The sequence below is a fragment of the Carassius carassius genome, chromosome 44 (assembly GCF_963082965.1).
Source record: "Carassius carassius chromosome 44, fCarCar2.1, whole genome shotgun sequence".
NCBI classification, from domain to species: domain Eukaryota; kingdom Metazoa; phylum Chordata; class Actinopteri; order Cypriniformes; family Cyprinidae; genus Carassius; species Carassius carassius.
In genome coordinates this window covers 8,550,723-8,569,404 of record NC_081798.1, presented here as the reverse complement: position 1 = coordinate 8,569,404, position 18,682 = coordinate 8,550,723, and the positions used below count along the sequence as shown (strand labels likewise).

General features: G+C 36.8%; 1 protein-coding gene across 6 annotated transcripts in view; it reads left to right on the top strand.

Moving 5' to 3' along the window:
- The window catches only part of LOC132126530 (pleckstrin homology domain-containing family A member 6-like), a 97,444-nt gene that overhangs the window by 14,213 nt on the left and 64,549 nt on the right, over positions 1 to 18,682 (top strand). For 2 of the 6 annotated variants that reach the window (XM_059537811.1, XM_059537814.1), the window contains exon 1: positions 17,903 to 18,248. In XM_059537811.1, coding sequence (XP_059393794.1) covers positions 18,214 to 18,248 — 35 coding nt within the window. In that variant the 5' untranslated portion in view covers positions 17,903 to 18,213. Of the gene's footprint in view, positions 1 to 4,108; positions 4,239 to 17,899; positions 18,249 to 18,682 lie in introns of those variants that run through there. The other 4 variants (XM_059537812.1, XM_059537809.1, XM_059537807.1 and 1 more) reach the window with 4 other exon arrangements.

Below are 18,682 nucleotides of genomic sequence, written 5' to 3'. Positions count from 1 at the left end.
CTCAGTTGCTGAATGGTCTCTGCTTATCTGTCCTAATTTACCACAGCTCAGCTGATAGGGCATGGGAAAAGAGCCTGCTCTCATGTCTTCAGAGCCATTAAAGTCAATGGATGGCTTCCTAATATTGCCAGATTTCCAACATCATAGCACCACCTACATGTTTTTCCAACAAAATCGCTCTCCTATCTAGATCAGTGTTTAAATTTGGCTTTGGTTTTTTACGATATAAAACAACGATTTTGGGCTTGCTGTTTTTAAATTTTAAAGATTTTTCTACTTTAAAACTTTGATGTACATTACTTTTGATGCTAATTAAAAGTTTAGTTCACCCAAAAATAAAAATTCATCCAATTCTACTCACCCTCAAAAACATCCTAGGTGAATGTGACTCTTCTTTCAGAATAATCCAATCAGTTATAGTTTTTTGCTTCTAATTCGTGACCAGTGTTTTGTTTTGTTCTCTCTCCGTGCTCGTCACTAACCATGTAGCAATGACGGACTACAACATCTACCTGCACGTCTTCCAGTTACCAACAGTCAGCAGAAGTGAGAAAAAAAGTGTTGATTACATATGGCAAAAAACCTGCAGCTGTGCTTGCCAGAATTATACCGTAAAAAATATGGTAACACCATAAAGTACTGAAATCTGTTTTGTACCATTGAAATACACTGGTAACCACCAAAAGCAGGTGGTGATGAGAAAGTCATGTGATGAAACAAAGTCCATCACAAGCAGCATTTAAATAATAAGATACATAGAAGGTGCACAGTGTCATTCACACAAGCACTAAACACCATCATGGAGAGACTCATTAAACTGAAAATTAATTTAACAGCATTATATCTAACATACAACCCTAATAAACAACAGATAAGAAAAAAGGGACATTTTATTACAGACATGTTTACTTTTTGTAAACTGAACTGTTGACAACAAACACCCGCTTACTCCTATTGAAAGGATTGGAAGAGCAAGGACAATTTTTAATATAACTCCAATTGGATTATTCTGAAAGAAGAAAGTCACACACACCTAGGATGCTTCGAGGGTGAGTAGAAGATGGACGAATTTTCATGCTTGGTTGAACTAACACTTTAAGTAATAAAATCACTATTGTTGAAACACAATTAATATTTTTGGTTGTCAATAAGTTTTTTCAATACAGTATTAGTATCAGGAGTATCAGTTTTTCCAAAGTCAATAAAATCAATCTGCTCATCAAAAGGTACATACTACCGTTCAGAAGATTGAGGTATTTTTTATATTTTTTATTTTGAAAGAAATTCATACTTTTATTCGACAAGGATGCATTAAATTGACATTTATAAAAAAGACATTTATAATGTTACAAAATATTTTTATTGCATATAAATGCTTTCTATTCATTTGTGATGGTAAGAGACTTAAAAACATACAATATACCTGGTCGACTGCAAAACTTTTAATAATTAATAAATCAATGCAGGGAAAAAATAACTACCATAATAAACATTTGCATTGTTTTATTTCCTCAATAATATGTTCAAAAAAAGCTAAATTGCTTAGGACTAAAAAATAAAGATACAGTGGTGCTACAATTCATTGCACTTTGACATTTTTTGTGGTTAAAAGATTTGTTTGTCTGTCAGGTCAAGACTATGAGCTATTTTGAGCGATAACCTTTCAAACTTTGCCATGTTGCAATGTTGATTGTGGCCATGGACAGCATGTTCCCTTCACTGCCAGGTTAATGATCACTGGACAATCCAAAAGGTCAGTTTGCTAACCTCTCTGGATCACGTGTGCTTTAAATGCCAGCATCTGGACACTTCTTTATTGGTCATAATACTGCGTAAGACACCATTATCTTTCTTTCCCTTTTTCCCTCTCTTCAAATAGAGACACATGGTTTCTCCATGTTAATTTCTACACCCTTGTAGTGTCGCTATGTGTCAACACTCATATGGTTGACCTGGTCACCTGCTGTGGGAGAAAGAGGTCTTTTTTGTGTCTTTTTCTTTCTGTTAAACCAGGTAAAAGCAGATGAGAAAGAGAGAATTAGAGGAGCAGCAGCTGGGGGAACATGCAACCTCCGCAGAACCGTGAAGGTCCGCTAACAATAGACCTATTTTACTTGAACAAAGACATTGTCGTGGTATTTTCCCACCATTCTCTCTTGGGCAGAACACACTGATTTAGTTACAAAGCAGAGTAAAACCATACACAGATGTGCTGTGTATGTGAAGCTTTATTTGTTTCCAGTGATAGCCAACCGTATTCAGAGTAGCAACACCCCAGTCGAAGCCCAGCTATTTCAAAAGAGAAATAGCTGGAATGTTTTAGCTGTAGCTTCAAATGTGCCATTTGCCACCGTTTTCTAAAAAAACAGCTTCATAAAATATGAAAAAGTGTTAGCGCACTCCCAGCAGGCCTGCAGTAGCTCGGTATGGATGTTGGCTATTAGAGCCGCTGTCATTGGCTTGTTCCCACAAACACGGCTGCTCTACAGTAGTGGGTCTGACAACACTTAACCTCCGACCTTGCCGAATACCGTAATGTTAAACACGAGTAGAAGCGTGGAGAGGGCCGGGAAGTCTCGGGCGGTTTAGCTTGTGGGTGTGTGTGATTATAGGGAAATATAAAGGCTCAGAGCACTTTAGTAATTACTAACAGGCGCGCTGGCACATGTGTAGATTTTAAGGGACAATTTCTGTGGTTTTCACAAAAACAAACAGGAAGACTACTGATAATCTTTTCTAATACTTTGTAATATTAGGCATACAATTTAAAAATTAGTTGTTTAAAAAAACAAAAAAAATAAAGTGAATGATGCATGAAGATTAGTGTCAATTACACTACTTTGGCCATCCACTGACTGCAAAATGTCCTATTTAGTTAATATGGTCACCAAGCCTGCATTTATTTGATTGAAAATACACACAAACAAACATATGTTATATGAAAGATTATTGCAGTTTAAGATAACTTAATGTATTTTAAAATATATAATTTTTTTCTTATTTATATAATCTTTAAAGATTTAAAAGTCTAATATACTATAAAAATGTAGCAGTTCTCAAAATATAAATTTTTATACTGTACTGCACATTAAAATGTAATTTGAAGCCTAAATTCACTTGTTGCATTTAAAAACATCTTTTTTTCTTTTTGTTTACTAAATAGAGTACAATAATAAATACAATGCTATGTAGAATTTTAATATCAATCATTTATCGGTTATCAGCCATAGCATGAGATCTTTAACCACTCTATATTGGCCAGATTTGTTTTTTTAAATCAGTAATTGTAGCTTGAAATTTGTAACTCAAACCCCATATAAGCTTGATAAAATGTAATGTTTTTTTTCTCTCTCTAGTGTTATTATGCTTTGCACATTCTCACAAAACTGATTGGGTGTTTTTGCACACGGGGCTGGTATGAAATCAAAAAATGTGTGTGTGCTTAGTTGATGTCTTTTTGTGCGTGCACGGGCACGTGAGGAACAATGAAAAGCACACAGAGGTACTGTAGCGAGAAGACGATGATGAAAAGTGTGCTGTGTAATCACCACCCAGTTCCAAGTCCTCCGAGCCTCTCAGGAGACCGTTGTCTTTAGTATGGCTGTTAGCCTTCCACTAATGCTCAGTCAGACACTCTCTCATGGCCGGCCACAGTGCACCTGACCTTAGCCCTTTCTCTTTATTAAAAAAATGTTGCCATGGCTTTCTCTCTCTGAAAGAATCATGCTATTACGAGAGGGAACCGAGTGTGGGAAAATAAAAAAGTTATGAGTGCATTTCTGTGTGCAAGTATGTTTAAAAAAAAGGAAGTCAGCTGAGAGGTTTTACGTACGGCCCAGCTGGATGTACAATTCTCCTATTCATTTTCTTCTTCGAATCTCGATTGGAGGGGGAAAATGGCTGTTCTTACACACCAGGAAGAGATTTACTCTGAGGTTGATGAGTGGAGGAGAAAGAACGGAGAGGGGGAAATGATTGTCTGAGGGCCATCGGTGGTTTCAAGTTTCGCCGTCTTTACCCTGGAGCTTTTGATTCTTTGCTCTCCCTTTCTCTCTCACTCACTCACTCACTCACTCACTCACCCTCTCCCTTTCTTTTTCTTCGCCAGCCACCCCCCTTCAGACCACACCACCACGCTTCAGGAGCACAGTAACCAGGAGAAGAGAGGGAGGCAGTGAAGGAACCGCATTGCGAGGACTTAACAGAGACGATTCTCAGCCACAAAAACTCCCAGCAAGGTAGGATCACCTCTTTCTTCTGTGAAGAGAGGGAAAATCTTTCTTCCTCTATCCAAATGGCTGGTTTCTTTTCTGTTATTTCTCAGTTGCTAGTTCCAGGGATGGATGTGAGGGAATCAATAAGGGCATGCAAGTTTGTGTGTGTGTGTGTGTGTGTGTGTTTGTGTATGTATTCGATATGGTATACAAGGTGTCTAGACGGAGAAGGTGGTTTGGATGCATTGTCTAAAGACCAGAAGAGGCTTTTTTCTGTCTTACAAAGAACACTATCTTGCAGATCTAGGGTAAATATGTAAGATATGAGGTGTTTAGACATGATCATATGAAGTGTGAATGCAAACATCTAAAGGACTTTCTAGAACTGATCCAACATATCGGTGTTATTTTAGTATTACTTCTATACTATTATAGTTTTTATCAGTATTACATTTTATCTTTTGTTTTTTGTTTTCAGTTTTCACTAATTTTAGTAAAATTATAAATATATTATATATATTATTATTATTATTATTATTAAGTTTACATTATATTAGTTAAGTTTAAGTTTTAGCTTTAGTTTTATTTATTTTGTATTAAATTTAGTTACAAATTTGAATGCAGTTAGTTGCCAAGACAGCATTTTACATTTTCCTTTAGTTTAAGCCTTTCATCTAATATTTATATTTGATTTTATTTCAGCTTAATTTCAATATGAAAGTTTTATTTTAGTTCAGTTTAAGGTTAAGTTTTAGCTTTAGTTTTTATTGTTTTAAGGTCACATATTTTACTACTTCAGCTTATTTATTTATTTGTTTGTTTGTTTTTCCACTTTGTGGCCAAGACAAGCTTTCTTAAAAAAAAAAAAAAAAAAAAAAAAAAAAAAAAAAAAATATATATATATATATATATATATATATATATATATATATATATATATATATATATATATATATATATATATATATATTTATATATATATATATATATACACATACATTATGTCAGCTTTATTTTAATAAACACATTTTCTATTGTTTAAGTGTTAACTGCAGTATCCCTATGCACAGATGAACTGACTTAAAGTTATGATTCATCAGGTTAGCTTAAAGGCAGTAAAAACAGATGACATATAGTACAGTGAAGATACATGCTAACATACACATGCTAAGACAGATGTTTTCTGAGGTCATCCAGATGCCCAGGTGTGCAGCACGCAACAGAAATATGCCCTCATCAGCTTAAACCAAGCAAAAACAGGTCATTATAGACGTGAATCATTCCTGAATGGTTTTTCATCAAACCCTGCTTTTTGATTTACTCTTTTCTGTCAAGGTCCAAGCACCTGTTTTGCGGCTGCGGTATATTCCAAAATCTGGAAAACAAACCGATTTAAAAACTGGCAGAAGGGTTGTTATTGTTGATTTTGATATACATCCTGCCATTCTGGGTTCAAACCCAATAAGCCACGAGGCAGCTTAAAAATTTCATTGGGAGACCATAAACTCCTGAGCTTAATTTTAGGGAGTTTAAAAGCAGGAGCTTAGTGGCACGTGGTGAAACTGCGGCGCTGATGGGAATTTTAGACTTGCTAATTTCTATGCTATATTTGGATTTTGAGGGAAATGCTAATTTGTGATGGGCAGGCTGCCATCATCTGCAGAAAATACATAAATTCAACATTCACATCCTATGTAAACCACTTGCAGTGCAGTTTAGGTTAAAAAGCTTAACTTTTGCATCCACAACAGTAAGTTTCGAAGATCCACCCTTGCTGTAATTGCATGTTAATATATGATCTTTTTAGCATTGTTGCTATGGCAGAAGTCAGCTGGCAGAAGTTGGTTTGGCAGTGGCAGTTGTCAGATTGGACCAGGCTGGCGTCCCTCAACGTGACTAGCGCAGGGTGAATAGTTGCCTCGGTGTCTGGATGGACAGACTTGGCACTGGCCGACGGCTCAGGAGAGGTGAACAAAAAGCTTGAAGATGACAGACGGGAGAGGGGAAGAATACCCCACTTGTGTCCTGTGTCTGAGGGGCTCTTCAGTGTTCAGTGTGGGATTGTGATGTTTATCTGAGTTTGTGAAGAGATAAAAGCTCTTTTAGACACACCTTTTCCCAAAATACCCTTCCAGCACACAAAGTCTGAAGGCAGATTAGACTTTTCAAGGAGAGCTTTTACCACTTTTCTCCTAATAGGGTGAATATCACAAAAGAAATTGCCAAGAAATTGTCCAACTAAGACAGTATCAGCATATCAAGCAGATAAGAATATGTCTTAGCATATCTAAGTCAATGAGAACAATTGTGGAATTATTGTATGAATCTCATAAAAGAAATATGTAGGGTGTATTTAATTAAAATACATAGTATTAAGATATTTCTTGCATAACGGAAATTTATATTATATTTATATAAATAAATATAAATTATAAATATATATTATATTTCATGAGAGTCGAGGACATTGAACCCCCTTTATGTCACTGTAAGCTTATCGTAATGTGTGTCTTAATTATTGTAATGCAAAAAATTAAATGTCAAAATTAAATTCTGCTTTTGTTGTGCTGAATTTATTTAATTTATTTAGTTTAGTTTAGTTGAATGTATTAAGTTTTAATAAAAATATGAATTGCGGTAGTGAGAATCTTGGGGGAAATGTATAAAAATAAAGATGCAGTTGATTAATTACATTACATTATTACATTACATTATAATTGTACGATAAATGACTAAATGTAAATTTAAATTGTTATATTACTCTGAATCAATAAAAAACAATGAAACAACAATGTTTTATTATTAATAACAATAAAAAATATTATTATTAGTTTATTTTTTATTTTGAGGTGAAATATGACCCATATATGTATTAATGAAATTCACACAATTGAATTCAATCAACTATTGTTTAATTTTCTTAAATATGGAGGAGTAGTATTATAAGCTTTTTTAATGTTTTTGTTATGTTAATACATTTAGAATGTTATAGATTTTGAAGTACTGTGTAAAAGATGAGTGAAAATTGTATATTTAAAAGTAACCAAGTATTACCACTGAATAGCATCAAAAGTTTTACCAATATCACGGTATTTGCTTGCAAGGATTGTGAGTTATAAAGATTCCAGACAGAGATAAAAAAAAAAGCCAGGACTAAATAACAAGCCAAAAGTCTGTTGTTCAACAAAGAACACAGTCTGCAATAAAGGGCTGATGCTGTGAGATGAAACGGCAACTTGTATTGTCTGTTCTTGATTTACTGCGCAAGGGCCATCTGGGGTCCTAATTAGCCACAGCGTTATTAGCAATAGCCAGTTTCCATAGGCGTGTCCCCCCGTCCAGCACACACACACACAGCGTAAATTAGAGCCTTTAGTATCTGTGTGCTGTCTGCACAAGTCACTTCCTCCCACCTCTGTCTCTGGAGCATCATTTAGATGGCTAATATGAAAGAGAGAGAGCAGAAGACGAGGTGGGGCACAGGAAGTCATATCAGACAGGGATTGGGGAGAGTGGGTTGACTTATGGTGCTTTAGTGATATGGTTCCCTTGTTCTGTGAACCGCTTTGGCCAGTTTAATTGCTCTTTGAGTGGTCCTGCACTCACTCTCTGCTGGCATAGAGATCTTTTTGGCAGGTGTCCAGTGGGGAAACTGTTAGGATCATTATGCTACACAGAATGTTACTATAAATGGAATACTTGTTCATAGTAAACCAACCCTCACTGTATAAGAAATAAAGTATATTTAATTAATAATGAAATATTATATAATAAAGAAAAATACTGAAATAATATATATTGAAGTAACTTAAGTACCAATAAACACAGTATAAAAATCGATATTCATTTTGAGATTTGCTAAATATCACATGTAACAGTTTATTAAATTATTAATTAAAAGTTATATAAATATAAAAACATTATTTTAATAATGTATCAGACCATTTTTACATTTTGAAATATTTCACAATATTGCTGTTAGCCTTTTATGACTGACACCAAAACTATTTAGAATAAACAATTATTTAAAGGAAAACACCATAAAATGTGAAGGAATTCTGGAAATATCAATTCATGTTTTTCGTTTTTTTTTATTGTACAGTTTACAGTATTTTACTGTAAAGTGAATGTCCTGTTAGATTTATCACAGTTTTACCATATATAGTAAGTAACATTTCCGAAATCTTACTTGCATAGCATTTTTACACCCTTTAACCGTTATGAAATGTTATGAAAGTAATGAACATTTTTACAGCATGTGGAAAGAGTAGCATGTCTGAATTTATAGTAGTCATAAAAACAGTAGGCAAATATATCCAGATGACAAAATCACTTTTCTCTATTACTGAAAGACAGTTTTTCTGTGTCTGGCCAACTTGAGGATGTATGATAGCAGCTTTCTAATTACTGTTAAAGAGGTTACAATAAAGTTGAGTCCAAAATCAGAAGACAAAGATGCCATGTTTTGGAGGAATTTAGTTGTGTTGCTTGTAGAGACCTGTTAATCACACCTTCAGTATTTCACCACAGGACAGAGTTAAATACCTCTCTGATGAGACGTCAGACACAGAGAATGCACCTTTGTCTAAACATGGCCGGATCTCATCGGGAGAGATGTGTTGACATCTTTTTAACTTGCACATGTGACTTGTACAAGCCACTAATATGCACGAACAAACATAAGCTTTCCAAAACAAACCTACACCCAGAGATGGAACCTCATCCATCTGGACATGGCTGTTTCTAATCATTTTCCAGTCCACGGAGAACTCCTTTTAATCATTTCCTATGAACTGCTACTAACCTGACCTGGTCACTGTGAAGGATTCAGGATTAAAAATTACAGAGAGCTCATTATTTCAATTTTTTTTTTATCTCGCCACATGTTGTTTCTGAATCGTTGCCAAGGAACGGTTTCCCTCATGAAAACAGAGAGCGTAATTAATGTGATCTCTATTTATCAAGAGAGACAGTGGAGTTATTCTTGCAATATGGCCACAGGGTGTCGATGTTAAGCATAACGAGGAAGTTTGTGTACTTAACAGAAGTTTTTTGTTTTGTTAGTTTTTTATTAAGTTTGAACAAAATATTGGAACTCGGTGTTTTAATTATTTATTTTATTTTGTTGTTATGTTGTTACTTGACTTGACTTTTTGTCCTATGTAGGGTTGCAGGATGCTGGAGCCTATCACAGCTTTTCTGGCCAAAGGCAGTAAATGTATCCTGCTTATAAATATTTATTGTTAATATATTTAAAATAGTTTTTTATTAAACATTATTTTATTTTGTTTAAAAAAAAAATAATTTTTTACTTTGAGGTAACATAACGCTAATTGTTTAGTAACCAGCTTCATGAGGTACATCCTGGGATGCTTTTTAAACTTTATTGAAGGAGTTTTCATGCATGCTGGCCAGTTGCTGTTGCTGTTGTCCAGTTGCAGTTGCAGTTGCAGTGTGCAATGTAACATGTGTTCATGTTTCGCGTGTAAAAGAACACAGTAATTTTCACACAATTCTCCTATCTGTATACCGCTGTTTTCACTGTCATAAAAACGGGCTGATGACTTCTTTGTTCTATAAAGTCCCTCCTTCAGAAATACGTAACGCGTTCTGATTGTGGCAGCGGTTCCTGTGTTGTGATTCGACAGCAGCTGAGCGCACGCGGCCCTCCTGTAAACGTGTTAAAGAAACTGTTAAACGCACCAACTTAAATAATAAAATACACTTACCGGTTGTGGTCCATAAACAACGCCTTCTCCAGACAAAGAGGGAACTGCTCCATCTTTCAGGAATAATCTTTGTGCGAATCCGGCATTAAACTGATTGAGATTGAGGAAGCTGTCCTCAGCAAAATGTGCTGCACATAGTTTTACATGTGGATCATAATTTTCGGGGACCGAGTTAAACATAAATTGTAACCATTAATCTCCAAGTACAGTGTCCCTGGGAAGGCCAAACAAAGATGATTGGACTCAGAGATGAAAATAACAGCGTTTCGACGACATGGCGACAAACACAAATGCAGCTCTTCTTCTTCTCCGTCGGAGTGCAACAAGACCACGCCCCCCTGTTTGTGTATTCATGTGGGCGGAGGTTAGTCAAAAAACTGTTTTAGTGACGTCATTACTGCAGGAACTAGAGGGATGTATTCCAAACTGGTCATTCGATGTAGGCGAATTCTGTTAAATAAAATATAATATCTCGCTTGGCATTGAACTTTCAGCTTTAGAATTTTACAGATATTATTTATACTCTAACAACAACATTACACACTAACTAAAGTTTAAAACATGGGATCACGAAGAACGGGACCTTTAACTATCCGATCCAGCTCACCCATTAAAGGTGCCATGTGCAAAGATTTAGGTAAAAATATCCAAAAAATGACCTACACGCATCAAAAGAATGAGAAGAAATAAGGGCGATGATGTCATTAAAAAAATATCAAGTTATAGTGCTGCAGAGATATCAACCTTAATTAGCATTAGCATTACTAGCCCCGGCTCGACAGGTGTCGTAATACCAGTTTCGGCCATGGGAGGCGGTATGCGGGCAACATAACCACCAGCCAACCTGCAATACACGAATAACTCGCACGGCTTGTGGGCGTAATCTAACCTGATGTCAATCGTGTGGAAAGTACAGCCCACTACCTCATTTCAGTTCAGGGAAGAGAGCGGAAGGATGACTGAAGCCCTTGGCAAGAGACCACCACCCGCTACAGGGAAACAACCGCGCTCGGAATCACAAATCAAATCCGATAAGAAAAGGAGCCGAACCAGAGTAAACATCGGCACTGCTTTCAATCGCTGGAGACAACTGATGGACCTGAAAGAAATGAGGTTCGACACCGAACTTGCCACATTTCTTTTGGATTGGTAAGTTAGATGCTGTTAGTATTTCGCTAGAAGTTTGTTTTATATGTTTGTGTATTTTTTTTCGGGAAGTTATAACATAGAAATGTATCGAAGGCTGTTTGATAAACGTGCTAATGTTAGCGATGGCTAACCGTAGCTGCTTTTTATAATTAGCTAGCTATAACTTACCCATTTTTTATATCATAACTAACCTGCTCTGTCTAGTCTGTGTCCTCTTTGCTTCGTGGTTTTTCTGTACGTGAGAAAATTGATGTGTTGCATGAAAGCGTGTGAAAAGAGTCAATTGCATCTGTCTCACGGTGAATGCTTGAGAGTTGGCAGCTCTGGTTACGTTGGTTGGTTGGTCAGCTGTCTGATGTTGACCAATGATGTTGACAGAATGCTGTCTGTCAAATTAATTTAATTCAAATAATGTGTATATACAACTCAAAATGTAATATGAACAAAACGAATAGGAACATATTCACTGGTAAAGGTGAAGGGGAGTAGCTTGAAGATGTCATGTTTCAAAATCACTTGACATCACCCAACGTTCCTCTGGAGGCAAAACGTCCTCTTATAGCAGCGGTTCTCAATTCCAGTCCTCGCGCCCCACTGCTCTGCATATTTTGCACATTTCTCTTTGTTAACACACCTGATTCAGATAATCAGCTGGTTAGAAATGAACTCGTTGCATGAACTGTGTTCCAATTGTTCATTGCTCCCTACTCCCTGAGCAGGGGAAATCTGTTGAAGTTTACCTCACATCGAAACATTCATTCACTGATTTGTGCTGTGCAGCATCTTTAAACATGGATCGATAAAATTTAAATTAACGTCTTGCACACTTCAATGCACTTTGATTGGAACATATAGCTACGTTCGCTTCGAACTGGAATCATGGCTGAATATCCTGTGATGTCCACTTCGCAGGGCACTTATATTCTAATAGAACAAATGTCTGAAGCGCTAAGAGAAACTTTCAAAATGTGCAGAGCAGTGGGGCGCGAGGACTGCAATTGAGAACCGCTGTCTTATAGGCTTCGGCTATGCTATAGGATTGTTGTGAAGGTAGGGGCGGAGCATAGAGACTATGCCGTTTCTCGTTTGTTACTCTAGAGTAGACCAATTCACTTTATTGAGGCATACTGCCCCCATCTGGTATGGAATGTGGAGTATGACTTGATTTTTTTTGCCAGACATGACAGATGGCTCCTTTAAAGAAATACATTTTCAGGATAATATTTTGAGAAAAGTGTGTCCAAACTACGGCAAATTTGAAACGAGAGGAGCTGAAGATAACCAATATAGTATTTTAGAGTTGGTCAGTAACATTCTGTTCTCTCATGCTCCTTTAGTCTCTAGCTGGTTATCAGCATTTTATTGCAAGTTCACGCCTCGGATTCCAAAATTAGTGCCACTGTTGATAAGATAAAGGCTTTAGTGCACTTTGCCCAGACTGTAAGTGGCATACAAATAACCTAAATTCCTCCTGTTGTTTATGGAATCCCTCCATCATATCAAAGTCTGTCCAATAAATTCTCTGATGGCTAATGAGAAACAAACTTATGACAAATAGTGTTAAACTGTTCTTGTTTTCAACACCAGTGACTGAGAAAAAGTTTTTTAAGTTTTGTACCCTACGGTTTGGGATGCTTGTGGTTGTGTCGGTTTACAGATTAGTGGTAAATTGCAAGTTAATGTCTTGAATGAAAACAAAGGATTGTGGTGCTGGAATGTTTTAATTGGCCCAAGAAGGGGAGATTTGTGGGTCTTACAAGACGTTAGACCCTAGGCAATGAATCAAGCTGCTGTGTGGTCGGACAAATAGCGATAAATAACATTCCCCAGCGGGCCAGGCCCGAGCATGCGTGTGCCTCGGATTATCTCCTGTGTTGAAAGGACTTGACGTTCGAGTATGTGTGTGATTGTTTGTGTGTCTGTGACTGGCCATCTGTGTTGACTCGCTGTTGATAAAGTCAAAAGAGTCAGGTTAAAGCCTGACCTTGGCTAGTGCCGAAGGTGGAAGCACTCTAGACTCCTCATTTTGAGACATGGCAGACATAAATGGACTGGACTACCAGATCACATCATTTCTGAGAAAACTCCCCCTGCTGTACTCAAATATTTGCCTCTGGTTGTACTGTAGATAAAACGTTCTTCAGGGTTTCATTTGTATGCTAGATCCATGTCAGGTTCTTTTCTATTTGATCCTGTCTAGCTACTTTTCTTCCTTATGAACTGATTGTACATTGACTGTGTGTGTGGATATTTGCATGTGGTTATGCTTATGTAATCAGAGCAAACAGAGTGTCCTCACACTGTTGCTCTGTCCCTCTGTTGGTTTCCCTCGCACCCATTATCTACACACACACCGTCCTTTTCCAGTATAAATGTGTGTTTGTGCAAGACTAGAGAGCTGGCACTAACTCCATGGTGACCAGGGAAGCATAAATAAGCCACCTGTCTAAAAGCTTTGCAGGGCTGGTGACTGAGCGCATGCTTTAAAGCCAGTCTGTTTGGATTTTCAAATGAAATTACATTTAATCTAAAAATTAAAACTCTGTTATTTAATCATTTTCATGTCCCAAACTTGTATTCCTCCAATTTTTCTGTGGAACATACAAGAAATGGCAAGTGATGCTTTCAAGCTCTTAAAAATGTCCATAAAATCAACATAAATGTCTGCACTATACCTGTGCACTATATTCCGAGTGTTCTAAGGCTTTGTGTCACCGTTTTTTTTGTAATAAAGACCATTCCTCTTCAGCTGTAAGATTATATTTTAAAATCAAAGAACTGGATCATTTTGATTCCTGAACAAATCATTCAGACTGGTTTTGTGAACGGGAACAACTCATTGCAAATATCCAATTCAAAACAATGATTTGTTTACGAAAAGTATGTTGCATTGAACTCTTAAACTTGGTATGTTGTCTTCAGAAGAATTAGAATACAGGGTCAAGTTATAAGTATAATTTTTATGATAATTATATTGTACTCTGTTGTCATTTTGTATCTTAACAGCCTATTCTGTTTTCATTAAAGGGGACATAACATGCACGGTTTTGCTCAATCTCATGTTAATCTTGAGTACCTGGCATCATTCATCTCCAAAGAGTCTTTAGTTTTATCATATTTATAAAAGAAAGATACAGCTTAACGATTCTCTCCAAAAGTCAGGCTTGGCATGGGTGGAGCTAGAGAGTCAAGAGCACTTGCACGCCGGTTACCAATAAAACACAGAAATTTGATGCAGTTTTAGGGAACGGTGAAATTTGGCGTGTAATAGAAATAGAGTCAACACATTAAGTTGAGGAGAAAATTATAGTGCCTATTTACCTGTCAAAAGCAATGCCAGGCAAGTCAGACACCTGGAAACAATTCTCAATAGTCAGTGAAAAAAATGAGAAAGAGTTAAACTTCGTAATTTGCGATAAATATGAAAAAGTGTTCATTTACAACGGACGTAAATCTGGCACCTCTGCCCTTAGGCGACATACCTGTTTTCTACTTCTATGTGTTTATTTATTTAATAAGTTAAAGTTATTGTATATTGTGCTTTGGCTTATTTACTTAAACCTTTTTGTTAACAGTTAAACTGTTTGTTAATCGTTTTGTGCGTGTGTATCATGCAGTACACTGGAGGAGCCGCTAGTTGTGGTTTTGTTTGAAAGGTTAATGTACTATAACGCTAATAAAAAAAATAACCAATGTTTTTGTCACATGCAGTGCTTTGGTTTAGCATTACTTCATTTTATTTAAACACAGTCATGTTTAAAGCCTGCTATTGTGGATGTTAATTTGAACGAATATTTAGTCTGAGTATTTGTGTACATTTTTCACAAGTTCTGAGAGAAAGCCTGCAGGAGCACGAGGGAGTGGACACAACCATTGCGTGAGCGGGCAGCCTTGGTCAGAAATTCAGCAGGAGAAAAGGAGAAAAGGGTTTGAGAAAAGGCTCTACCTGAGACCACTCCATTATCAATATCAAATGATGTAAAAATCCAGCGTAAAATTGGGCCTTGATCATGAAACATCCATCACCAAAATAAAGGGAACACTTACGAAACTCCGTTGCAGCCCAGGAACAACAAACTGCATCCACTTTGGCCATGTTTAGCATGAGAATCCAACTATTTAGCATTGTAAATAACTCAGAATGCATGAAATTGTATCAGCCCATCCCCCCCAATATTAAAAAGACTAGTCTGGATCATCTGGATGATGTGTATATCACTCTGGTTCCATTTGTGTATCCTTTGTTGCTATTTGGTTGCAATATTTGATTTCTGTTACATTATAAAGAATACATTTCAGAAGATTTATTTAACATGCTGTTGTACCTGAAAGTAGAGCCATTTTTATGGCACATGCACCTATGATTCTCTCCAGTATGTATGAAAATACGTTTGTGCCAGAACTTTACCCATGAGGCCATTTGTCTACTACTAGTCTTGGTGTAATGCTGTGTGAATGAGGTGGTAATGAAATAGGAAATGGAAATGACCTTACCTAATGTCACCACTTGATATCTTAGTGAGATTTCAAAGGGGTTTGAATAAATGCATGATATCTTACTGAGAACCTGTGAAACCCCATGGGCATGAAGGTAAATCAAGAGAATGGTTCGTTTTTGCACATCATTCCAAAAAAAAAAAAAAGAAATTTTTTTTTTTTTTGCAATGTATACATTTTTGTTGTTGTTGTGGCATCCTATGCTTTTACATCTCACACAAGATGGATGGGGCAGTTTTTCAAGACAAGACTCCATTAAAAGCAAAATTCCACATTTATACTGATCCTGTTGAGAGCCAGCTGGGCTTTGGAATGTTCTGGCCTGTTTTGCCTGCCTCCCTTGTCTTGAACCTAAAATGTTTGCGAGAAGGCAGCCAGAGTGTCTGATAAGGTGGACGTAGGGTCATTGAGGAATGTGCAAAGATACGGCATGGACACTGTGACAGCATTGTCTGTATATCAGCTTGAGCATTTTAGAAAACAAGTGGCTACATTGCAAGCACTAAGATGACATGTATGCCGCAATGTATCAGACGCAAGGATGAGTTATGAGGTCTTCATTAGAAGTTTGAAGAGCTGGGATACATGCCTTATATGTGAAAATTGCAACCACTTCTAGGAATCAGAGATGAACGCAAAGTTACAGTTCAGCCACAAAAAAAAAAAACACTTTTGTCATCATTTACTCATCCTCATTATGTTTGATGATTTGTCATGATGATTTTTGTCATTACATATTAGGCAAAATGTTCATGATTCTCTTTTCCATATAATGAAAGTAAATAATAATGAAACCATGTAGAGCTGGTTCTCGGTGTCTTGTACACAGCTGATAAACCGACAGATTACGTCCATTAATGTCCATTAATTATCCATCAATTAGCAATCTGCAAAGTTGTAAATAAACTATGCTTTGACCTTGGAATTCTTGAAAGGCCAGAATACTTGTTGCCAAAACTCATAATCTTATAAACTGTAGCTAGTATCGGCTTGTAGTTATGGAGCAATCCTTAGAAACATTACATCCTGTTAAGTGTAAGTCAGCCCATTTTGATCCAATAATTACAAATGAATTAAATAACTACTTTATGATTATAACTGAACACTGAAGGCCAGAAAAATTTTAATACAACAAATTACAATAATTATTAGGTGTGTGGCCTAACATCAATAATAATCCCTAGGGGTGTCATTCAACAAATCTTTTTTTTTTCATTATCACTGACACTACAAAAATCTAATTGAAAAAGATAATGCAATTATAGAGGCTAAAAGCTGTCATTAAGCAAATTAAAATTAAGGGAAAATAACCAAGAATGGCTAAGAATTTATTTGCATGTTTTGTCAGTGTTGTGTTAGTGCCTGGTTCACTAAAGGAATTATTCAAATCAGAAACAGACAAGCAAACAAGGGCTAAATTAATGCTGAATGCAATTTTGAAATATAGTGTACATCATTTGGACTTCTTTTATGCCTTTTTTTTGTCATTTCAGGTACTAGACAGCTCCTGGTCACAGTTCGCATTTATTGTACAAAAAGAACATTCTGCAAAAAATTGAATTGTTCTTTTTGTGTTCCACAGAACTATTTTTTACGGTCCCTTTAAACAGGGCTGGGCAAATGAGGTGATAATAGTGAAGGCATAGCTGAAAAGCTTCACCAGGTAACTAGCATTGCATCTACTATTGTTTAACGTGACATTAATTGCAATAATGGCAATATTTACCTGAAAGCAGATTTGATCAAAATAATGGATTTTTTTTTTCATAACGACTGCACTGTTTCTGAACCTTTAAGTACATACGTCCCAGGTTTTGAAGCTCAAATACTTCTAAAGTGATGATATCCACCCCTTTATATCTCAAATGTAATGTCAAAACCTGCAACCGTTACTGTGTCTTATCACCTGTCCTCTGCAGCCTTTAGGGGAGAGTCTGAGCATGAAGAGTTTTGACAGCACATGATTACACTCCTGCAAACCTGTGACAATGGATTGCTGGGAAGCCCTAGCACAGCATAGTCCATCCAAGCCTTAGATGGATTGCTCTACTTCACCATGTTATATAACATTCTGCAACCCATTAGCACTGAATCAGTGGCCCTCGTGTTCACTTCCACCATCGGGTTGATAGTACAAAGCAATCCAGGAGACAGAACTTTGTTTTGTTAACCCATGAGGAATACGTGTCAGGAGGCCACCAAAAGGGTTAAAGGACTGACCGCCGCTCCAATCAGAGTTAATGATTAGAGTAGAAACAGACTGGCAAGAAATGAGGGAGCATGCAGGGGCTGTTCTGTGGGGGGATTTGTAGAGGAGAGCGAAGGAGAGAGACGAAGCCACTGCTTAAATCCATCTGGCTACCTCCCTGGGAATGTAATCCATATGTGAGCACAAGTTCAGCTGCAGGAAAAAGAAAAGATATTACCCGCAAAGAAGCGATTGTTTCTGCTTTTCTTGTTTAAATTCCACTCATTCTGGCCTCTGGACCCTGGCTCTGGTTCAACAGCCAACACAAAAAGCGAGGTATTGTCTGGAGAAGGACAAAGTGAGAGTTGAGAAAAAGTTGGAGAGGATAAAAACAAAGAGTAGAGAACAATATACCAATTAGGGACGCAATAGAAGAATGAAAGTGGACACGCCGGAGAAGAGCGTAGTGAGGTAGGTCATCTAAAGTTTTGGTTTTGTTTTCTATTTAATGCCAGTGGTGCAGAGGTTGTACTTTGTGCTAGGCTGTTTGGACAATGTCTGGTTTGGAAACAAGAGGGAGACTAGGTGTTTGTGTATGTGTATGTGTGTGGATAGGTAAAAAATGGGGTTGTGGGGCTTCTGCAGGATCCAGAAGCCTGGAATACAGGACCACAACAAATATCTAATGATTTTAAAGCATGAGGGTACATGGTATTTACTTCAAAGCTCATGTAAAGTTTGAGCTTTACTACAAAGACTTCCTTTACCTTTCATTCATGCATAAACTTAGCATTGGTCTCATTTGATGTTATAGGATAACCATTTGGATTCTTAATGTGTCCCATACCAGTATAGTTTATTTGCTCAGTGTTTTGTGTTTTTGTATGTTAGCTGAAGCATTTTAT